Below are 24921 nucleotides of genomic sequence, written 5' to 3'. Positions count from 1 at the left end.
TGCTGACTTTTGCTCCTCTCGGCAGGCGTGTACCGCATGCACTTTCTATGCAAAGTCCCAGCACTTTCTGTTATCAAAAGAAGGAAACAGAAAGCTGCAGCTGCAACAAAAGGCTTTTTAGAAATATTTTGAAACCTCAAAAAACCCACTTGGAATTAAAAGAGCAAGCCATTTTATACAAGGCACTATAGTGCTGTTGTAGTCATCCCAGCAGACTTGCCATTAACCCAACAAGCCCATGAACCTTCCCAAGCACGCTCCTGAAAATCAAGCACACGCAAAACACACCTCAGCAGACCCTGCCTGCCACTGACCACCAATTTTTGGAGCAGGGCAGGCCCCCGAGAGCCTCCTGCCCATCCCAGCAGCCTAAGCCTCAGCATTTGAACATCTGGGGTTGTTCAGCTAGGAGAAGAGAAGGCTGCAGGGAGACCTTATTGCAGCCTTTCAATACTTAACAGGAGCCTACAAGAAAGATGGGGATAGTCTTTGTAGCAAGGCCTGCTGCGACAGGACAAGGGGTAATGGTGTTAAAGTAAAGGAGAGTAGATTTAGACTAGATATAAGGAAAAAAATTTCATTATGAGGGTGGTGAAACACTGGAACGGGTTGCCCAGAGAGGAGGTAGATGCCCCATCCTTGGAAACGTTCAAGGACAGGCTGGATGGGGCTCTGAGCAACCTGATCTAATTGTAGATGTCCCTGCCAATTGCAGGGGGGTTGGACTAGATGGCCTTTAAAGGTCCCTTCCATCCCAAAGCATTTTATGATTTTATGATTCATTTGCTCCCCACAGACCGCCCAGCCCCAGGGGTAGGTGCCTCTGTGGCTGTGGGTGGGGGCATGCAGCCGCTCCAACCCCACTTGGCTCCAGGGACCCTTCCCCTGTGGGCACCCAAGCTCGTGCACAGCTTTCCCATCCCGTGCTGCTTTGGCCATGCCACCGCCTTTTGCCTGGAGGTGCTCAAAAACGCCCGTCCCACCCCCTTCGTGGAGGTGTCACCCTCCTCATGGTGTACAGACACAGCTCTGTATGCCATGGGCAGATTCTGCCAAAAATCACATCAGGTGCCACCAATGGTCCTCCATTACAGGACACCCTTTTGCTGTTGGGACGAGCCACGGTGGCCATGTCCCTGCAACAAGCGGTCAGGGCCGGAGGGCCAGAGCTGCTCATCTGCTTACCTGGAGACCCTCGCGCCAGGAAGATGAGGAAGAAGCTTAAAATCACCCTCCATCCGGCCACCTTGCTGATGGGAAAGAAAAGGAAAAAAGGAAAAACCCAACCAGGCACCTGCTGTGTCAGCAGCCAGTTGCTCCCTCTCACCTCTCTTCATCACCTGGGTCCCCTTGGTGTAGCCGGGCTCTGCACATGCAGCAATCCTGGTTTGAAAAAAAAAAACGTTTAGGAAGTGACATTATCTTTTTGTCGGATAACATACTCTTTTAAGTTAGCTTTTTATTACTCTCCAAACACCCTGCTGAGTTTTCCGGCAATTAAAATACAATACAGACAAAAAGCCTTAGGGGCCAGCTGCGGGCAATGCATGGAAAGGCTGCTGGTGCTGCAGCTGCTGGAGTTGGAGCTGGAGCAGCCCTTCCAGGTCCAGGTGCGGCAAGCTCTTTACATCCACAGCACTACCAGCTCACCTGGACAGACTGCGGACACCATTTGGCCTGAGCTGAAAACAAACAGAAAGTGCAAACACTGTTGACCAGTGCAAATAAAGACTGGCTTTAATGTGTTGGGACATACAGGTGCGCACGTGCAGGCTGGTCGCACCTCGGCGCAGGGACCCGATGCCATTATCGTGGCTCTGGCCAAGGCCACCTCTGAGGTTGCGGACCTGCTCTGGCACCCAACCTCATGCCAGCCCTGGGTCTAGATGGAGAGATGGGATTTTATTTATCTGCTTCTGAAGGAATTTCTAAATTGGTGGCTCAGTGCCACAGGAAGGATCCGTGGGCGGGGGGATCTCCGGTTAGCCCAGCTGCTCTGGCCAGGGAAAACCAGACCCCTTCTCGCCAGCGTGCCTGTGGGGCTACTGGCCTGGGCACACCCTGCTACTCATGCCTTAGCATCGTGCCCTACCTCCTCCTCCTCCTGGCTCTGCTGCTTCACCCACACGCAGCCCCTCTGCCACAGACGCGGGACAGAAGCTGACCCCAGTTTTGGGTGCTGAGTGCATGGCTGAGGCATCCCAATTATTTCTTTTCTCCCCCACCCATCTCTGAGGCTCCTTTTTAATTAAGTAAAAGATTTTTTGGAGCAGGGTGTGGGTTTCCATCCTGACCCAAGGGCGCAGGAATCGGGTGCGGGATCCCAGTCCAGACATCTTTTAGCTATGGCTCCCTCTTTCTACTGGGGGATGCCGGGCTTTCCCCAAACTGTGTACTGGGGTTACAGCCTGCCCTTCACCCCGCGCATCCCCAGCGAGGGGATCTCTCCTCTCCTGTACCAGTGGAGGAGGAAGACTGGAAGCAATTTGGGAAATGTGCTGTAACTTACCCTCCACATGTAGTGAGGGAGTGGCCATGAAAAAAATAAACCAACAAAAAAATCCCCCCACCAAACCCAGAAGAAGCTTTTTCCAACACAAAGTACAGATGTGGTGCCAACAAAACATTTTGTGGATTCCAGGCTGTTCATGCCAAAAAACCAAATGGGGAAATAAAAGGAAAGAGTCAGAGAAAGGAGAATTTCTTCCTGACGTTTTTGATCAGTCTTTTTGGCTTTCATTTAAGTGCATTTAAGATGTCCTTCAACTGAAAGGTCTCAGACTTGAAAGTAAGCATCACCTCTCAGGTTGAACACGGTATTCAGTTTGATCTTTATTTACTTATTGTTTTTCACCTGATATTTTTTAATTGCTTTCAGTCAGAACAAAACTTTTCTTCTCCAGTTTTTTAAAAACTAATTAAAAAAGGGAATTATTCACATAGCTCTGTATACACTGCTCTGCACGATGGACCCACCGGTCTCCACAAGAGCCTGTACTCACTCATATTTATTAGCATTTGCATCATGGTTTTGCTGCTTCCCAGAAACGATGCACTGTTTTGCTTGAAATTCTGTAAGGTTTCAGAAAACTCCTCCTCCCTTCCCTCAGTATTTCTGGTATTAAGTCTGCCACAGGAAAGGCTGCAGCTGGAGTCAAACCACCTGTATGTGCCCTCTCACTGGAGAGGGGCTTCCCCTACAGCCTGGGACCTGACTCTGCCGATCCTCCGCCGCCGGCGGGCGATGGGGGCTGCGGCTCTTCTCCCACGCACTCACAGCGTCTCATCGACTCTCTGAAGTCGCTGAGGTAGCTTTTCCTCTCTCGTCGATGAAGATAGGCCAGCGTGTCCAGGGGACGAGTCAGAGAAGCCGCCGTTTTTTTTCGCTCCCCGAGGTGTCTGGACTTCAATACCAACCTTTTCCTTTGCAGGGAACAAAAAGCGCATTAATCTAGAGCGGTGCAGGAGCCAAGACTGAAGAAAACCAGGCTGCAACCCAGGCCTGCTTGCTCTGCCTGGCAAAGAGGAGCAGCTCTGCACTCCTGGACGCTTGCTGCCTTCACTGCTGCTCAAATCCACCTCCCCGGCTGCAGAAACCTGCCGCGACCTGGGGAGATGCTCACAGATCCAGCCCCCTGCGGGGTCCTGCAAAAGGTGGAGTGCCACAGCTTTCACTGTGAGAAAGGGGGAGAAGGAGGTATTGAACTATATTTCCATGGATGTTTAGAAAACTTAGAAAAAAGAGAAAAAAGCCAGAGAGGGTGATGTTTGAGATGAGGCAAAAAGCTACTGTAAATACTTGCTATTGATTTGTTGCATCAGCTCTCCTCTATTAGCCACATTTGATCAGAACAGCAGCTATATCTCAGTTATACGCTTAAGTAATGCCTTACGTAACATTTCTGCCCACTCCCTATTTTCTCAAGCCCCGGGTGCGTGCTCTCCCACCTCCCTCACCCGTCACGTCGGTCAGTGTCTCGTTTCAAGCAAGCGCATTTTATTTGCATTTGAAGCCTGCAGACTGGGTTTGTAATAGCTTCCAGAACCCACCGTTTAGTGGTGGACTTGGCATTGCTAGGTTAACGGTTAGACTCGATGATCTTCTTATAGGTCTTTTCCAACCTAAATGATTCTAGGATTGTTTTCCATCAAAGCCGAGGGAACGAGATCCCGAGGCCCAGCGGCTTCTTCCCTGCCCCGCTCGGCCAAGAAAGCTTTCACGTTTAATGCTGTGGCTCTGTTCCTGCATATTACAGCGGCTGTAAAACAAAGCTCAGACAGCCTCAGACAGAAGCGAGCGCCAGTGTACGTATCATAAAAGCAATCACCAGTGAGGCAGAAGAAACGCAGGCAGGAGGGAGCCAGGAGCAGCAGGGACAGGCTGATTTGGGGAGACGGGGTACGGCGAACAGCAGTTTGGGGAGCTGCAGGATGCCCCGGCTGTGCCCAAACCCACACTCAGTCTCACTGTGGCTAAAAACAGGTCAGTACCAGGCACCTCATATGATTGTGTTATTAATTCCTCATGGAAATGTTTACTGTTCAAAGCAGCACAAGTTAATGGCTGTGCAGGAAGGAACTAAGGAGTTTTTGGGGAGCGGGGCTTGGGGCAGCAGTGTCGCAGCTCCCTCTCCAGCCTGAGGAGACCCAGGCAACACCAACCCCAGGCAACACGCGGCTTGCCAGCCGGCTGCTGCCATGGGCCCAGCACCTGGGTCGCTGCCGGCTGCGAAGGGAACTCAGACACCAACCTGAGGCATCGATCTCAAACCAAATCCCAGCAGCGATGCCCGGTCCATGGCGCACTTCAGTATGAATGACGCCTACAGCCACGGTGTCCAAGAGCCACAGCTCTCCATCCACCCATCCCAACTGGTCACCTGGGAGAATAAATTTGAACCAGTTGGTGCTGCCAGCAGGCCATCAAAGTAACCAGCAAAGGGCGTAGCTGAGGGGGGAGCTGGTGTTCTGCATCAGGTTCAGGTTTCACCTGCCTCCACACCACCAGACAAGGCACCAGCCTCAGCCAGGATCTCACCCCATACCAGCCACCTGGGTGACAGGAGCACATCTCCGTAGCTCCGGGAACGGGGAGGGAAGTCACTATGACTTACACGTGCCAGAGGCCTCCTGCTGCCACCGTGGAAACAGCCCTGCTATCTCTGAAAACTTGTGACAACGATTTTCGCGAAGAAATTTTGCACTCATCTGTTACGTCTCGGAAAATGAAGAGAAATTGAGCATAGAACTGAAACTGGTATTAGGTAAGTGGTATTAATGTCATTAAAGGAGAAATGAAACCACTATAAATACGCACCATGCCTTAAAAGGTTGGCTGCATAACGTTAAAAATAGCTGCAAGGGAAATCGCTTGAGGGGAAAGAAGCCAAGCAGAGAAGGAGGAGCGGTGGAAGTGCAGAGAAGAGGAAGCCGGAGGCTACCACAGGTAGACTTGCCCGACTGGAAACAACGGTTGCCGAGTGGTGAGCACAGATAGCTCCAGAGAGACAAAAGACGTGGCGGGGGAGAGGAAGAGAAGGCAACGTGAGCAAACATGACAGAGAAGGTAAAATTTCTGAGGGACACAGGACATAGTTAATACCGTTCCGTTAGGAAGGATAAAGAGATTGTAAAGTGAAGTCACCCCTCCAGCAACTTCTGGCAGAAACCAGTTCAAACCCAGAGGCACTCGAGCCCTTATCTTCTGTGTTTGCCAGGCCAGGACCGGTGAGCCGTCGGTTCTTCCCTGCCTTGACGCCCTGTCCTGGGTTTCCAGTCACGGTCTGTCTTCTTGCTGTGACAGAAAGCCCAGGGCAGGAGGACACAAGCCCAGAGTGGCTGGGCCAGAGCTGCCCGAAAGGCTGCAAATGACTGCCAGAGCACAAAGCTGTTCACCCTTACCTCCAAGGTCCTCCCATCGCCTGGCACCAAGCTAAAAGCTCCTCTGGGGAGCTCCTGTGACAGACACCCCGCCGGCATCACCCCAGCCCGGCACAGGGAGGATGAGGTGCATCCTTCTAGCAGCGGTTTTCTTCCCTCCAGCCCTGGCAGCCTAGAACAACCCCAGCCACCCTCAGCAGCGCAGCCCCCTCCCGCCGTGGCCGTCGCTTCTCGGCCCTTGCATTTAGAAAACAAGCAGCTGTCAAAAACCCAACCACAACAAGAGAGGCTTCACAAAACTCGCTCCCCTCCCAGGAAAGGAATGCGAGGCGGATGCTGGCAATGCCACGTGGTGACAGAGAAGTCTCTCGGCAAGGAAAAACGCTGTGCGAGAGGATGAGACGTTCACCAAGCAAAAGGGGGATGCCAGAGTCCGGACAAGCTATCACGCATGCCTTTTAATCAAGTATTGCCCCATCTTGGCCAGCTGAAGTGCTTGGCATTCATTGGGTAGAAATGTCAGTAGGATGAAAGACAGAAATAAGGTGCACCTTTTGGGGGGGAATCAATCATCATTTGCTTTTATGTATTCTAAATCAATTTTCCCTAATTTCATTGATAATGTCTCACGAATCATAAAGCAAAAGAAATATCCTAGTTATTTGCATGCTGTTGACATATTTTATCATCTCCTTTGTTTTTCAATTGGTTTGTTCATCAGAGCAGACTGGTTTCATTTTGCGGTTTTCATGAATTAGCATGAAATGTTTTTAACAAATTTTTTAACCTCGAATCCTACTTCAGTAAGATAAAATAAGACTTGACCCATTTCCCAGACTCAGGGCAAACGGCTTTGTAAGGTTTTAACATCTTCATACCACACCGTGAATTTCAGAAAATAACCACCGAATGACTTTGTAATAGAAAACTTCCTTTAATTTTTTGATGTGTTTGGATACAAGCATGTAATAATGCTATGATTTAAAAAGAATTATTTTGGCAATTGACTTAGCACTTAAAATGGCCACGGCAGTTCGTACCTCTAAGCTACAACACAGGCAAGATTATCTAAGCTCAAAGTTTCCTGAAAAACTTTCAGTAAACTTCTTCTTAGCTGTAAGAACAAAACCAAACACCGCCCCACCACACAAAGCAGAACCGCCTTGTGCATGGTGGCCCTTTACTCGCCCGAACGAGCACATTTCCCACCCTGAGCAGCACGTAACACACATCTCTGCTTCCAGTCAGGAACTGCCAAGATAAGTCTGAAGGATTTAAGGACTTCACACAATTAAAAAAAAAATCATTTCAACATTAATCCACCCAGAAGTACCCAAACCCTCTTTTTGTCCCCTAGTTTCCCTTCAGATATGACTTATTTTTGCAGAAAAGAGGTATTTTCAGTATAAACTCATAGATACGCTTTTTTTTTCCCCCCAAGAGCAGGATGTTTGAGTTCACTTTATCATTGTTATGTATGTGCCTTAATTCTGCCCCTCGAAATCTATAATCACGTTTCCTTCGCATTTCAAGGACAGTTGAAAGCAGGGGTTTGGAAATACTACAATGGCCTGCATAATCTGGCCTTCACAAACCAGACTGTGGTGGTGGTGCTTACCTTCAGCACGGGTCTTCAGAGGTGAACTGGAGCTCTCGTCGTATCTCAGGAGAGACTTCTCTCAGTGCAGTGAAATCCTGTTTTCAAATGTGGCATTTATAGAAGCAGGGCAGAAATGTGCAGGTTTCCTTAGATCCACTGGATAACTGGATGTTGCTGCTTGAGTACCCACAATTTAGTCATCCCTAATAAAAAGCAGACCCAGCAGGCTGGGACATCAGAAAACTTCCCTCAGACATGATGGCAGCATTTTGTCTCCATGGCCATAACAGCTGCCAGGTAGGTCTGTGGAGCACCTTTAAAATCCGGCTCAGAGCAAAGCCGTCCTGAGTTTGTAAAGAAACTGAAATAGCTGAGGGGGTGTCAGTGGTCTCATTTCCTCCTCACTGAATTTAGCAAAGGATTTCAGACAGCAAAAAATTATGGAGACAAACATCGGCTTATTTTTAAAACAAAGACAATTTTGTGTTAATCGGAATCAGACAAAAGCAAATTGTTTATTTCTCAATTCAGCCAAGCTGGGGAAGAGAGGGAGAGCTCTTTCCCCCAAGAAAAACCCAGCCTTGATGAGCATGACCCCGGGTCTGAAGCCAGGTTGCTGTGATCACCTTCATTCTGTTCGTGAAGGGTCGACTCCCAAAATCTTGGGAAAACTCACTGAGCATAGCCATGACTTCATTTTACCTGCCTGGGAGAGCCCACTCGCTGGCCCCTCAGTTCACCACCCTCCACTGCGGCTACGCCGTTCTGAAAAACTGGTTCACCTAAATGATCTTCAGAGCACCCGAACCAAACCCATCCCTGAAGCTGTGCTGCCTCTCAGTTTGGTTTTTCTTACCCAGCTTGTTCTAACCTTGAACAGGAGGGCAGGGAAAGAGGGTGACAGAGCGTAGCCCAGGAGCAGGGAAGGGGCACGTACCAAAAACCCCACTGCTAAATCCATCATTAGATTACTATTACACAAGGAGCAGCATCTGCCTTGTCTTAGTAAGGCTCTCAGTTCCACGTCAGTTATACCCTGTTGCAATCAGATATTACAAATGCGCTCCTCTTCGGTGGATGTTTGGTTTAATTAAGATGCTAGCTAGAAAATTCACCTAGAGCTTTGCATTTCCTTTATTTTCTGATGTTCTCGATTACGAGATGAAAAGGGTGGTATTTAGTATTATAGAATAGAACAGTCATCTTCAGATATTGAACACAAGGAGCTGCAAATGTGGATTGGAAAATACGTGCAGTCCGGCCTGTTACAAATACAATACAGCCCATTCACTTCCAATTGGTCAAGCTTCTTGTGAACTGTGCGTCTCCAAAGCATCCTATTAATGCTTCTGGGTCTCCCAGCATTGCTCACATTGGTAATTGCATTCAGCATGAATTATTACTGTGTCAAGTAATTTTGATATAAACAGGAAAGAACTGTCAGACAAACAGGAGACATTATGAGCACATTATGTATTACCAGAAAGGAATGCAGAAATTCATATCAATATAATGAGAAAACTGAAAAAGAAAGCAGCTGCCTCTTCAATGGCTGGCTGCTATACTTCAGAAATCCAGCTCTACATCAGCTTTTAAAAGGGATTCCTATGCAGAGTTAAGTGTGTTATCTCATGCCCAAGCACTGTGAGCTTCACAGGCTGCCTTTCGACGCAGCCACTGCTCAGTCAGAGATTGCACAGAGTGTGGGGGATGAGTATGTTTGGATAACAAATGAAATCTTTCTCTGAGGAAATGTCCTGGTTTTGGCTGGGATAGAGTTCATTTTCCTCCCAGCAGTTGGTATAGTGCTGTGGTTTGGATTTAGGATGAGAATAATGTTGATAACACACTGATGTTTTAGTTGTTGCTAAGCAGTGCTTACACTAAGTCAAGGACTTTTCAGCTTCCCATGCTCTGCCCGGTGCACAAGAAGCTGGGAGGGGGCACAGCCGGGGGGGCTGACCCAGGCTGGCCACAGGGCCATGCCACACCGCATGACAATGTCATGCTCAGTATAGAAACTGGGGGAGCTGGCCGGGGGGCAGCGATCGCTGCTCGGGGCCGGGCATCGGTCAGAGGGTGGTGAGCAGTTGCATCACTTGTTTTTCCTGAGTTTTGTTCCTCTCTCTCTCCCTCACGTTGTTGTCTTTTCCTTACAATTTTTTATTATTATAATATTATTATTACTATTATTTTATTTCAACTATTAAACTGTTCTTACCTCAACCCACGAGTTTTCTTACTTTTGCCCTTCAGATTCTCCCCCCCGTCCCACCGGGGGGAGGGTGAGCGAGCGGCTGCGTGGGGCTCTGTTGCCAACTGGGGTTAAACCACGACAGCAAACCCTGGCAATCTGAGTTTCCTTTCCCTTCTGTCATTTACAATAATAGGTCCTAGGTCTTTCCCTACTATAGGCACACCTTTTGTCACGCAGCTGGCCTTTACAGACCATGACAAAGGAGCTTCTCTTAGCAATGTTACTGCATCAGCACCTTCCCTCTCTACAGGCCAAACCTCTGAAGCACTGGATGGAGGCAAGTAATGGAACGGCAATGCATTCATCAGTGTAATTTCATTCTGGAATATATATATATATAATTTCAGAGCAAGCTGTTCTGCTAGCCCTCCTCATATCCACAAAGCAGCGCACCATGTTCACTTCCCTAAGGGTTTTGTTCCCTTCATCATTACAGTAACAGAAACCAAGAGAAAACCACATCAATTTATAAATACAAATGCTGTTTTCTAGATTGGCTCATGAGTTGATGAACAAATAAAGCACTTGAACTTCAGGCTGCAGAATCCTCTGTTCTCACACTATAGGATCCTGCAGTGTTTGGATGGGCACATCTCCATTTCCCCATCGCCAAACCTGCCTCCTGCGTACCCACATCTTCTGCACCTTGTCTCACGGGCACTTCTGCTGTATGCCTTCTCAGAGCAGCCTGTCAACAACACAATTATTTTCTCTACCCTTCGCCAAGGAAAGCCACAGCTCTTCCACACCAATCTCCCAGTTAAGAGAAAATGCAGGACTCCTTGCTGTAAGCATAGGGAGCATCAGTACAAATGGCGGGGAGAGGATATCCATATTGCTCACTGTAAAGCAGTTACACAGGCCCCCATCCAGGTGCCCACTTGTAGATGCTTTAGATGCCCTTGTGTTTGTGATTGATGACGCAGCATTACAGGAGACCCACACCTTCTGGTGTCGCAGCCAGTGATCAGGCAAGCTATGCTAAGACTTCTCTAATGGCAACAGATGTCCATAAGTAGGCAACTAATTTGAACTCTCGTTAGCTAGGATACAGAAATAGTCACCTTTAAGATCAAAACCTGCTTAGAGACAACTGAAGAGAACAGAAAGGTCTGACTAACCACACAGAATCCAAAGCTACAAATGAAGAAGTAAGTGTTGTAGAGCTTCAGTACGGAGCTGCGAGCCAAGCTGAAGGTGGAGAGAAGTTCCAAGTCCTCTATTGCTCCTTTCCTTTTCTCTCTACAAACCTTTCTCTCAAAGGTTGTTGAAGAAGGTGCACCCTTAGAGGCTTGCAAACTGGAGGCCAAACTGTTGTTGCATAGTTTGCAAAGAGGACGGGCACAACCCTGTACTTACCCACCAAGCACCCCAAGGCTCTCTTTGCTTTGACTGCTTCAACAGGGCTATACTTCTCTGTTTTCACATCTTCTTGGGAAGAAAGCAACAGTGCCTGCCATGCAAAGGGAAGGGAAAGTCTGACAGAAATTCAAGTTGAAAAAGAACTATGAGATCATACTGCTTTGTGTGGGACACGACATGGCTAGACTCCTTTGACGATTTTAAAAAATAGACACTGAGAGCAAATTTAAATTGAAAGCTCTAAAATTAGAAGTAACGCACACTGACAGCTGATCTTGCAAAAAGACAAAGGCAGTGCTATTGTTTGTCTATGAAGTTGTGAGCAGCAGGACAAAGGATGACTGTGATTCTTCTGCTTTGTACCACCTCAGCGACCTCCAGGTCTGTAGGACACCAGTTTGACCATTACTGATCAAAGAGAACCCAGTCTCATATGCATGGATATGCAAAAAAGCTAATTTGTGTAGAAGCCCCTCAAAACCAAATCAAGCACACACCATTGTATGTGGTCTTCAGCTTCGCCCTTGACTTACAATGACAGCTAGACTTTGACTCAAGAGCAGGACAACAGCAGTGTTAAAATACACATAGCTAAAGCAACGTTTAGACTCCTACGCTACGGAGTCACTCAGCCCACTCTTGCACTACAAAATCCTTCTAAAACAAAAAGCTTAAATCAGCATCAAAATGGCTCTGGAATTGCTTCTCCCAAGAGCGGAACAAACTGATGTGCAGCAGACCAGAATGACAGCATTGAGCATTTCCCATTTTGCAAAAAGCCAGAGAAACAGACGGTAACAAGATTCCCCCCTCTGCCCTTCACAGTTGACTCAGGGAAGGAGAGTACAAGTCTCTGCATTGAATTAATGCCGGTTCTGGTGTTTTAACAACTAACTTTAAACATTTTTCTAACCCTTTCAATTTTACCTACAAAAATAAACTCTCTGAAATATAAATAATCCTCTTTCCCCTCCCCTTATATGCAGCATCCTTACTGGACTTTAAGAGGAGGAAAGTTTAACTTCAATGGTTCACAGTTGCTGCTGCCATCATTCAGGTCCGGCTTTGAAAAAGCAGTATGTATAACTGTAGTAAGAGAGGATTAAGGGAAGAAGAACTGCAACAAAATGCAACTGGTAACCAGTGCGAAGTTTCACCTGGAAACTTCTCAGAAAACCAGATCCACCGCGTGGTTTTATCACGCATTCTAAAACCTGTGATGCTTGCAGCAGCATCAGTCATTTGCCCCTCTTATCAGAGGCTGACACACGTGTTTGAAGGCAAGACGGGAGAAAGGAAAAGGATGCATGAGAAAGCAGGAATGCAAACCTCATTTTAGGTTTAGACTTTTTCTCCCTTTGATCCAGTCCAATCAAATCCTACAGGATCAGAGGTGCCGTGGCGTCCTCAAGTCCCAGGAGATTAGAGGAGTTAAAGCTGGCTCTTCCAGTGTACATGGCAACCCCTTCCCACCTCCGTTTGATGAAACGCAGTAACAGCTCATGGGTTTATTAAAGATGCAAAGAGGTGTACTGGGGGTCAAGAGCTATTCATCCAGCCATTACGTCACGAGAACGTATTAGCACTGCACAGGTTGCCATAGAGAATCTACAACAACAAATCCGATTTGTGTTGAACTGCACAATATTCCTGAAAATACTGAATTGTCCTTCACCGGTAAGAGAACTTTGTGGTGTAATCTTCAGATTGCAGCAAAGAGGAAAAAGTCTATGTACCTGTTAGAGCTGCACATGTTTTATGGCATTTAAGATAACCCCATAGTTGTTTCCTCCTAGAATTTTTTTATTTTGTACAGAAAATACTATTTTTACCATGTTTTTCCATCTGTGAGTGGTTGTCTGTATTTCAATGATGCATAAAAAATGCACACAATTATTTCAGTGTAGGTGATCTCACACAGATTTTTATATATGAGAAACCATGGGAGGGGACAGAACTACATTTGGTCATACTTCACTGTCTTAATTTAAGCCACTGCATCCATACACAAATGTCTACACATGCAGCCTAGTTATCAGAGGAGCAGGTCTTCTGCAAGTCACTGGATACTGTTGGTATATCGCAACTCTGAAAATCAGACCACTTATTACTCGTAATAAATTTACTACTGTGCGTAGACTTAACTGAAAGAGTAGTTTGAAAACTGAGAGTTGCTACCTGTAATTAGAGAAAACCAAAGCAAGCCCTGACCAGTACATTTGCTTGCTATGTTAGCAAAATCATCTCCACAGTGTGGGAAAGGAGAAAACAAAGCAAATCTTTTATTGTAAAGCTCTACAGTTAAGCAAAACAAATGCTTATCTTGTACTACTCTCCAAAAAGAAAGATCATTTTTGGATTAATAAATCTAAACGCAACAGCCACAACAGACAGTTACCAGAACTAAGAGTTAGATAAAAAAGGCAGCTAGAAATTAAAAAACAAATACAGCTATACTGTTAACTGTATTTCAACACGGTATTTCAATACAGTAACTTATTTTCTACCCCAGCCTTAGAGTTTTGATTTCTAAATCACTATAGCGATTTAATAAGAAAGCTAGTTTCACTAACTGAAATTAAAGGCTAATTTTACCAGACCATTGTATAGACAGAATACAGATGGCAGTATTTAGAAAGCTGGAGACTGGTGTCTGCACATAGAAATTTAATTAAAAAATGAGTTTATATCAACTGTTTTTATTAGATATCAGCAGTTTACAAATTTGAATTAAGAAATAAAGTTACAGAACGGAATTAGCTTGAGCTCATTCTTGCTTGTGAGGTTTTTTTCTTTAAGGTCATAATCATTTTTATAAGGATGTCATGAGCAATAAATTCTAGACTGTCTAAAACACAGCCCCACTATTTCCTCATTCAATATTTCATAATTTATCAAAAAACTAAGATTGTTCTAAACATTTTTAACAAGCATTTAATTATTAGGCCCTTTATATATTTTAATTTTTTTTTCAATTTGTACACAATACAGATTTTAAGAAAGCACTTAAGGATTCTATATTGCAATTTTTTGTAACTTTCCAAACTAGGAATAAATAGATTGTTCCCATGACAAGATGAAACTGACTATTCAATATACCACGTGTCTTGTCTTCTCCATACCTCACATTTAAGGATACAATTTTCTAGCAGGAATATTGTTTTAAAACACTAATTCCTCATCATTTTAATGCACATCAATTTATGACTGCAAGAGCTTCTACTTCCTGATAAGCGCAGGTTTAACATAATTCTATATTCTGCTACACTCCACTAAATACCACCTCAGCATATGCTTAATTTACATTTTCTTCCCCACAGCTCGTACGACAGTCAGAAGACAAGTTATGTCTGGCAAATAAGGATGCAACTGCACTGAGGTTTCTATTAGGAAGCCTCATTTCCAATGTACGCGTTTCACCCTTCTTTCTCTTTCCTGCCTCACAGCCAAAACCAGTAATAAAATAAATCCTCTAACATTAAGGTCGCTACAAGACTGTAAAGGAGGGGGGGGAAAAAAAAAAAGCATATGCAATGTAACAAGGTGCTACAAGATTTCTGCTCTGTAAAGATGAAATAGCAGTAAGAGGCTGAGCCAGAAAGCTGCACAAGGAAACAAATATGCTGGAACAAGTGAAAACATCAACAGTCTTAAGGCAACCTTCATTCGAATCAGCAGTGTGATTACTTGTATAGCTGAAGAGAAATCCTTCTTTAGTGTACTTAATTATGTCGATACAAAAGATGTTATGAACCATACCGATCCTAGAAAAGTAAAAAAAAAAACAGACAGACATGAGTATGTTTTCCATTGAAAAGAAATTAGTTTTATTTACTTTTGTACAATAAATAGTAGTTTAATTCTTAAAGACTTAAAGAAAATTGACCAACGCTTCTGAGAACTGGAGTTGACGGTTAAACTCCAGGATAATTAGTCTGATTTTCAAACACGGGAGAGCTCCCACTGACCTCATATAGGAAACGCAAACTAACTGGAGCACGAAGCATGCTTTGCACTATTGAGATCAGCATGTCTTAATTTTGTGCACAAACATGGATCAAAGGTATTACTGTCAAGTCAGTTAAAGAGTCAATACAAGAGCTGGGCTAGATGATTGCTGTAGGTCCCTTCCAACTAAACTATTCTATTCTGAGTTATGAACTATTATTACTTAAAAAATAAAGTGACAGCAAATAACTTCCATGATGGAATTTTTGTTTCAATTGCAAGAAAAGAAATAAACTATATAAGGGAAAAGGCAAAAAAGACATTCTAAGGAAGGTGAGCTATCAGCTAGAGATTTATTTTTAAAAAGATAAAGATCTACTGTCTAGCATGAGAGGTCTACGAAGCTCAAAACCAAATTCATTCTTTCTTCCCTAAAGATAATTCAACGGCAGGATCCATGATACTAAATCCCTACAAAAAGACCTTAACTGATGGTTAATATATTGTAATATTTTTACTAACCTGTATAGATGTCATGACCCCATTGGCAAGTACAGAAAGTTTTCCAGCCACTGATTTCACTCCTTGTTTAAACTGAGCTATATCAGGAGCTGAAGGCAAGACATTTGTAATATTGTAGCTTCCTAAAAGGAGAACACACACACAAGAAGAAAATAGAATTTTACATTAAAAGCAGCCTTTTTTCCCCCTGAAGTACAATACACTACTAGGAGCACTAAATACCAATGTCTGAGTGACACTGTAAAAACCACTAGGCATAGATCTCAAATTTCTTAAGTACATCTTCCTTTCAATTTTTTTCAGTTGTTCATAATTCCACCCAGAGTGTCACCATCTACACTTTGTATTCCCAGCTGAGCAATTAATGTTTGGATAATATATGATTTATTCTGCACTTTCAATCTGCTGCAATTTTAATTTGTCTTGTATCCTAAACAGCTGTTATTACCTTCCAATTTAAAGATGAATGCACTTCAGTGGCAGCTGAAGTGATGAACCCGATTTGTGTGCATGCATAGGTATGCTTTCCCTGCTGTATATACACACATATTTTGCATTACTACAACTGAGGCTTGGAAAATTCTATAGAAATTATGGTACAGGTAAGTAAGTAAGTTTTAAAACTCCAAAACAAAGCTGGCAATCCAGCCCTCCTTAAAGCCAATAAAATTCAGTCAGTAAGTGTTAGCTCTACTGCTAGCATGAAAAGTCTAGGCCTAAAGAGACCAGAAATCAAAGATGTTTCAAAACTAACTGCATGATACGTATTAATGTGCCAACAATTACAATCACCCACTCATTTGCGAAAAGAATTACTGGCACGCCTTGATATTAAATACCTGATACTGTAAAAGGCACAAATGGCAGTAAGCCAGCATCACAGAGCAATGATCTCGGGAATAAATGGGGGTCCTGAGAGGAAGCATCCCAAACCAGACCATTTTCAAAATGGAGACTGCAGTCTGTAGCCTTAATTTAGACACGTCGCCAGCTGATAGTCATGACCAGTCGGGACACAACTGGTAACCTGTGAGCAGTTACTGAATCTCGGACAAGCTCGTCCAGCCGCAGGCTCCACAACCTGCACAACTCTTAACTCCTTTTGACAGCAGCTCCGTATATACAGAGCATTGCCACACACCGGCAGCGCTTCCTTCTCCTTGTTGTCTTTTTGAACAGGGGTGGAGAGGGAAGAGAGAGGGAACCTGCAGCTCCTCTTTTCATGGGAAATTAAAGGCACCTGCCTCATTAGCAGGCCGAGAGAGACATTACTGTAGATAATTTGATTTGCCTAAGCTAAGTGGCTGGTTCGTAGTGGCAGATGCATAGTCACATTCAGAGAACTTGCCGCCCCATTCTTTAAAGCCGGCTAGCAGCTGTTTCTACAATGCATAGGCACGCTTGTTTATAGATTATTTTCAAAAATTCTCTGTTACTGAGACAGCCCTTTTTCTGGACTGTAATTCTGACTTCCTTACGATCTGTTCCACTTACCAAATGCTTTAGCATTTTTGTTTTTAAAGTCAGTGTAATGGAAATAATGTTTTCAGATACAAATAACCTGAGAAAAGCTCTAACCACTTCTCAGCCACATAAATTTTCTCACGTTTTTCTGGTTATGTACGGTTGTCTGAAAAACTTCTTGTAAATGACACAGGAAAGCAATTCCTTTGCTTGTGACTTCCTTCAAACGCAGCACCTACAAGTCAGCTACAGGTCTGAAATAACGCAAAGTAAAAGCATTTTCTTGCAGCCCCCTCTTTTTGATAAATAGCTCCTACAGCATTCTATACAAAAGCAAGCACCCCAAAACTGTTCAGCCCTAAAATCTCAGCAGTGCTCATAAAAACAGCTTTAGATTCAAAGGACATTTTATTCTGGCAAGGACCCCAGAATTACAGCAGCGTTTTTGTTGCCAGCCTCCAGTCTCCTGATTACCTTTATTTTATGGAACTAATGATGGCCTTGGCAATAATTCAACACCAGAGAAGCTATCAGTGCAGTAAAATTTCTCCAAGAAGGGCCACTGTCAAAAGATAGTCTTTGGGGTGGGGGGTGTAACAGAAAAACATGCAGGAAAGGGAAGATTCTGTAGACCGAATATAGTGTGAATTTATAATATACAAACTAATAATTCCTGGTGTATTTTTTCCTCACTATTATTTTAGAGCAGTTAACAACCCACAAAATTTAGCAGAAGTTTAGTCTTTGTAATATAACTTTAAATTTACTGTTGGGTTACATGCCAGTCATGGAGAGCAACTAACTTCAAGTTGCAGGCAGGTGTTTTTCATTCCATTATTGGGTATCTCTGCATTCCCCCACAAGACCCAAGAACCTTTCCAAGTGGTCAATGATGAGTAATTGTGTGTGCACAATTCACGTATACAATTGCCTGTAAGCACCCTTATGCAGAATATGGTGAGAATTTTATCACATATAGATGTATGTGTACATAGAAAGGCACATTCATATACACATACACACACAGATCTCTCTCTCTCTCATACAATTTGCCCTATCTTTAACTTATATTTACCTTTTCCTAGTTCATTCTCTTATTCATTACTGTGTAAAAACCCCACAAATTACACAAATTAAAGGAAAAATTAATTCCATATAAAATAATTTATATGCAAGAAAATCAAAAGGACGAAGAAAGTACTATTCAACAATAGCTAGATAACAAAATAATATTTGTTATCACAATCCCATATATTATTGAAAACATTATCGTTTACAAATTCAGAAAGAAACACCATTTCTTTGCTTATGTTCCCATCATCTTTTTTTATCACACGTATGACACCATGTTGCAAATATTCTTTCAAGTGGCTAAAGTATTTACTGTGATTTCTGCTTTTCTGTCTCCTCCCCTCCTTAGATTTTTTTGTTGTCGTTACATTTCAATTGACTATAATCCCGCTTAAGTAACTGGTAACAGGAGTGACTTCTCTACTAGCCAATGTATTCAAAACTTGCTTCCAGGGGATCAAAACTGAACAGTCACACCGTTTTTTTTAATTCCAGCTTTTCCAAAGTAAAATCAGATGCTGCACAGTTTGCTTTTCCAGCCTATTTGTATAATTACTCACAGATTTCAAGTTCTTCAGTAATTCTTTTTTTTCCATTTCTTTACAAGTTACGGAATGAAACCCAACTGATCAGGTCAATAAAATATTCCAGTATTTCTTACCTTTTTTGTTTCACATTATTGCACTATCCAAAAAGGGTGTTGGAAAGAAAACATGAGACATTTTCAATAGCCTAAGAGGCTACTTTTCAGTCAATCTAATCTAATACTTCTTCCTTTCTAATTTGATGAACTATACTCCCCGGTGTAAGGTGTTCCAACAAATCTTTTAAACAGACAAACCAATTGCAAAATTTCCTTAATAATTTGGCAAGACCAGTGTTAGAAGCAGATATCCCAATGAATGGATATGCCATGCAACAGATTACACAGGAATTTCAAGCCCACTAACATTTTATAAATGGTTCCTCTTAGCTTCAATATTATATGACAGCTATTTTCACATATATAAGTTACTTATGGTAACTTATAAAAAAATTCTACCTAATAGTCAATTTAGGTGTTGTCTCATTTGTTTTTATCATCAAATATGACAGTTTTTCTTTGATAAAAATTCTTTATGATATAGTCACTCTCTTACCAAGTCACACAAAAACCCACTATAATATATTGAACTTACTGAACTGAAAATACAGAACTTGAATCTTTTTTTTTTGTTTTAAATAATGACTAGACCCATTATGCTTGTTTGACCTACTAGCAATACTAATGCATACTGCACTTTGCACACTTGCAGAATACAGCGACAGCTAGCCGATGCTGGAACTAGGAACAGAGTACCGGAGCATTTCCCGCTGCATGCTACAGTTTCTCACTCTGTTCAATACGTACCTGCTGGTTGTTTTTTCTGATCTTCAAACAAGTCCGCTGAACTTATAGAGGAGCTTCCAGAAAGTCTTTCTAGCCGAGCCCTTGCTTCATACTAGGAAAGAATGGAGAAGAAATAGTATTGTACAGTATGCTGTCATCTTTTGAGGTCATGTCAGATCATTCGTGAGATTATAGATACAGTTTTAGAACATACAAATCCAGCTGAAGTTGACCATTCTGAAAGCTGTTCCCATTTCATAGTTTTCACATGATTTACACAGTGTGAGTTTGTCATCATCTCAACTCATTTCTGAGTTGATCAAAGAGTGACATTTACCACTGCAACACCAAGAGGCCTACTCACTGTTAGCTACCCTAAAAAAGGGGATTGCTGAAAAGGCAGAGGAGATTAAACTACACAACCATTAAAAACGACGACTGAAAAACGTGAAATGCATTGGTTGGGTAGGCTAAGGAAAAAGCACTGCAGTTAGCATCATGGTAACCCTTCTAATCACATGATGCTTTTAATTCAACTTTTTCTGAGTTCCTTGGGAATGGTAATACATTGATTATATTTTTTTACATGACTGTTTACATTGCTAATTTTTCATTAAAAATAGATTTTTTAAAATGATGCCTCGCCTCCAAAATGCAACACAATATTAATCTGTTTTTTATTCCTAGGCTGATTCAATTACATGTCATTTGTTGAACCATTTATCTGCTTGCTTATCCTTACAATAGTAACAATGTTTCCATGTAACAAATACAGAGGGGACAGCTGTTTTAACAATGGTTTCTTAGTATCAGTTTGGCAAAAGAAGTAAACCTTCACCCAGCATCAGGGTGATTCTTTCAAAAATAAAGACTGCTGAATCATAGTATACCACTTCTATCAGAGAGGAATGATGTTGGAGGTAAGGTCCTACTTGCAGCTGCAACTCCTTAGGAAATACTAAACTATCACAGTTATCAGAGACTTGTACATTTCTATCAAACAAATATTCAAGTGAACATAATTTAATAAGCATACTAATTCTACCAATTTTAACTATTTATTGCCTTCTCTTTATACAAGAACACCGTGTTTATAGCCAAAGAATATTTTAACATTCAAAAATATTTATCACTGCTTTCTACTTACATCAGCATGATCTTGCCTTCCAAAATACATGTCTGATGAAATTGCTTTTGCATTGCCAAATTTTTTTTGTGCCTCATCTGTGTTTGAAGATGGTTCATACTCAGGCTTACGACGAGACGTAGGCCTAAAAGAAAAATAAACGCATTAGTGAGCATAACTTATTTATATCATGGCAGAATGCAATACATCAAGCAAGAAGCACTATCATCTTTGTTTTGTGAAGCTTAAAAGTATAATTGTGATTTTTTAAAATAAAAATTAAATCAGTATGAACCCAGGATAAAGAAATTCAGTTAACTAAGTTGATATACCAGCAAATAAAATTCCAGTGACAGTTTTACAAGATGGTGAATATATAGCATTTCAAATTCATTAATCCTGTGTCTTTATTTTCAGAGTTCATTTAAAAAGCAAGCCAAAATTATGTCAATAAAACCTCAAAAAAACCAAAACACAATGTCAGTGAACTTCAGATTTAAACGTAATAGCACAAAAAGGTTCAACATCCTTTGAACTGTCACTGCCTTCTACCTGAAACATACATATTCAACACTTGCCTTTTTTCTCCCTCTTTTTTTTTTTTTTTTTTTTTAATAAATGTACTCAAATAAGGAAGTAATAGCATTGTGGACATGAACCCCTATTTTGTGCAATATGCACCACCGGTCCAGTCTGTAGGAAACAACACGCTTGTGCTTAAAAAAAAACAAGTTGTACTTAAGTGCACAAACTGCATTTTACAGGTAAATGAAAATACAGGTAATAAGAACAGAAGCAGAAAACACCGACCAAGCACACAAACCCCACATTCTTATATTTTCCACTTGATTACAAAGATAAAAACACAGTTGTCAGAAAAGAAACGTATTCATTTTTTATCATCACAACAATTAGACCTGTTGTTTGCAAGTATCTTCAATACCTTCATCCTGAAAGCTGAGTAACCCAGTTTCATTCATCTGGTAACTGGGTTCTGCTTGGTTCATTAAGCAATAAACAAAGCAGGTACAGCAAGTATGCTCTCAGAACAGTGCAAATATTTGAGTTTCTCTCTACATCTTTTGTCCCTTTTTTTTTGCTGAAACACTTTGGAAATTACCTCCAGTACATGTACTCTACAGCACTGAGCAAAACAATGCTTAAAATAGAAATAACTAAACAGGAAATTCAGCTTACAGAAGAAATTCAGCCAGGATGTCTCTTGACTGCTGATGAAAGTTATGGCCAAATTTTCCCTCTAGACTGAAAAAAATCCCACTACTATGACCAGGACTCAAATCATATTGACAAGCTTGGGCTTGCTGTACAAAAATCAGTTAGGTTTCTTTGTATACCTGTCTGAAAATCCAGTATTTTTTGAAGTTAACATTACATCAACATCTCTACTGTTATTTTCTTTCTTCCAAAAAGAATCTATATTGTCATCCCATTTAGAGAAAGTGCTGCTCCTCAAATCTGAAGAATCATAGTACCTAAAATAAAAGAAAAAAATATTGAAAAAGTAGGAACTTTATATTGTTAAATAAATACTGCTTTAATAAGTGTTCACTAGCAAGTAAGCTTTCAGCACAATGGTAGTTGTTAGTGAATAATTTGGATTTCATAATCTTGGTTAGAAGCTTTGTGCACTTGAATCCAATGGATTTTTGGTTTTTTTTGCACACATATTTAACTGAATGAAAAGTTCATCCTTTCTTTAGGCTGGATATAGTCATGAATACGCAGTGACTGCCTGAAAGATCTGGTCCCATGAAAAACAGCAGAGCAAAGTTCTCAGCACTTCAAAGTATTATTTCTTCTTTAGTGTCAGACAACGCACTAGGAAGAACATTGTCAAGATACCTGGCTGGTTTAAGAGCTTTGGGAGCTAAGAAAACTTCAGGATAGACCCTGTGAGCAAGGCATCATGATGATCCTACAAGGTAAGGTAGGCTGCTCATGAAGGCCTGCTGCTCTTGACACTCTATACTAAGAAACCAGCTATGAAAAAAGCCACCACAACTTTCAAGGCACTTTGAACACTCCAGAGATCCAAGAGCACCTAATCCATGGCATCCAACTGTGCTGTGGTTTCACATGGGGCAAAGTTTTCTAACTAAGGGGCTGACAGCGGCTAATCTCACAGTTCCATACGAGCCAATCTATAAGCTACGCAAGCAGAGAATCTGCTCCCATTTTCCGAGGCATCAACAAACACAGTTCAGAGCAGTAAGAAAAGCCCTTTTCTCTGGTTCTGTATATATATTTTTAATACAAATATTAGTATTAAATACCTCTGACCTTTGTAACATGTTTTATTAAAACAATGCTAAATAACATAGTTCTTAAAAGTGAGTCTTAATTTAATAAGACAATCCCCTCTTGCATATCAAAACTGCAGGGAAAGCATGAACAGAAAGAAAAGGGAAAAAAAAAATTAAGCATGTTTTTCAGTTCCAGTGGTATCTTATCTTGACATTTTCCCCTTTGATTATTCTACACATATCTAAACTTATATGGAAAATACTTGAAAAAATATCTATTTAAATTCCAAAGATTAAGAATTTCCCTTGGTGGTTAAATAAACTTTCTCAAAGTTTGGATATGACCAGGACAGGGAGTAAGAAGATCAAAACAACGGGAGGCTAGCAGAATGGAATCATTCAATACAACACGCACAGGATATTAAAGTCCTCATTTGCATTTTGTGAAAAGCACCTTTAAAAAAAAAAAGTTCTCCATGCTTCTGTTATGAATAGTGGGGACATTGTTTTTGCAGTTTATGAGATAGACACCTTCAGCAGCAAGGTGTCTTCTGCTTCTCTCCTGACAGACAAAGGGAAGTGCATTTAGCACTCTGAGCAAAGGAGACTCGCTGCAATGCAATCTTTGTCTTCACAGTATCAACCCCCAGAGTGGACGTTACACCCAGTAGATTCCTGCTAAATGAGGCTTTTTACCACCTCCACCTTTTGGATACAGGCGGAAGACCCAAAGTAAGAGTCATAGATGAAAGTTGAAAAGAAAGGAAAATCACAGAATCTATTTTTTGGGGCACATCACTGTACCAGTTCAATCTTTCACTGTTCCTGTGACCTTAGGTTGTTTTCAATGCCATATCACATGTAAAATAAATAAAAGGAAAGCAGAAACTCCCAGACAAGAGTGGTACAGCACCAGAAAGTAGTTGGTATTCCAAATTTCTTCATGCAGCTGCCTCTCTCCCTTACATCAGCTTAGAAACATGGCAAGGCACTACATACTTTCTTACAACCAGGGTCATTTTCTTTGGGCCTGACTTCTCAGTTTCTATGTCATATGTTCCTATGGTAGCAGAGTGTAGAAGCACAGTACGCAACCGGCAAGGAAGCTACTACATAGCAACGCTCTTATTCCTGCCCACCTAATGAAGAAGCCACAGCAATCTTTAAAAGTTCCATATGGATATGTAATAACAAACAAGGGGTGTGTGTAGGTGTGTGCGTGGGTGTGTATATATATATATATACACACATCTATCTATCTATATATATATATACACACATCTATATATATATATACACACATCTATATATACATCTATATATATATCTCTCTCCAATCTCACAATGGCCATCCAAACCACAGGACGGGGTAGGGGCTACAAGAGCTGGTTTGAATAAAATTACTTATTTTCTCCATTCTTCCCTTTCAGATTTTCATAACTTTGCAAAATATTTCTTCAGCATTTGGGTGCGGTGAAGGGAGAAAGAAAAACTGCATTTAATAGAAAATAAAATTTTACATTGTTATGTTAATAAAGATTTTATTAATTGTAGCAAAAAGAAAAATTTAAATCCAAGGATTTTGAGAGGCTTCAATTATATATCTAAACCTTGAGACATTTAGCTTGCTTAATTTACAGATACTTATCAGCACTCTAATATCCAGCATGATTGTTTTGCTTTTGGTCTTATACTAAGATGATATTAAAATTACTTTACCTCTATTTCAAAGTCACAGCTTGGAATAAAGGATGATAACCACCTTACAAACCTTACCAAGTCAAACAACCTGACTTTATACTTTCTTTAAAGAGAATGAATTTGTATACCAACTCCGATTAGATTCTACTACTGCTATAACCAGAATAACAAGAGCCAGGAACAGCTAGGGTACAATTTATCTCCTAATTATTGAACCAAAACACATTAAAAAGCCTCTTCCATAATTCATCCTTTGCCTGCTAGTAGGCTTATGAATAATTTGAGACCAGTAACTTCTTTTCAAGGAACAAATAGAGAAGCACTGAAACGATACCTTTTATTTTACAAGACTGCTGC

At 41.8% G+C, this 24921-nt stretch overlaps 1 protein-coding gene across 1 annotated transcript in view; it reads right to left on the bottom strand.

Moving 5' to 3' along the window:
• Positions 1-13822: 13822 nt before the first annotated feature.
• Positions 13823-24921, bottom strand: part of ARFGAP3 (ARF GTPase activating protein 3) — a 36065-nt gene continuing 24966 nt past the window's right edge. The window contains exons 12-16 of the mRNA XM_082308080.1: positions 21955-22092; positions 20621-20744; positions 19495-19585; positions 15570-15691; positions 13823-14863 (exon numbers count right to left, since the gene is read on the bottom strand). Coding sequence (XP_082164206.1) covers positions 14846-14863; positions 15570-15691; positions 19495-19585; positions 20621-20744; positions 21955-22092 — 493 coding nt within the window. The 3' untranslated portion in view covers positions 13823-14845. The remainder of the gene's footprint in view (positions 14864-15569; positions 15692-19494; positions 19586-20620; positions 20745-21954; positions 22093-24921) is intronic.

This window comes from Platalea leucorodia (assembly GCF_965183815.1).
Source record: "Platalea leucorodia genome assembly, chromosome: 4".
Taxonomy (NCBI): domain Eukaryota; kingdom Metazoa; phylum Chordata; class Aves; order Pelecaniformes; family Threskiornithidae; genus Platalea; species Platalea leucorodia.
The sequence above is the reverse complement of the archived record's forward strand: the minus strand, read 5'-3'. Positions and strand labels throughout refer to the sequence as shown.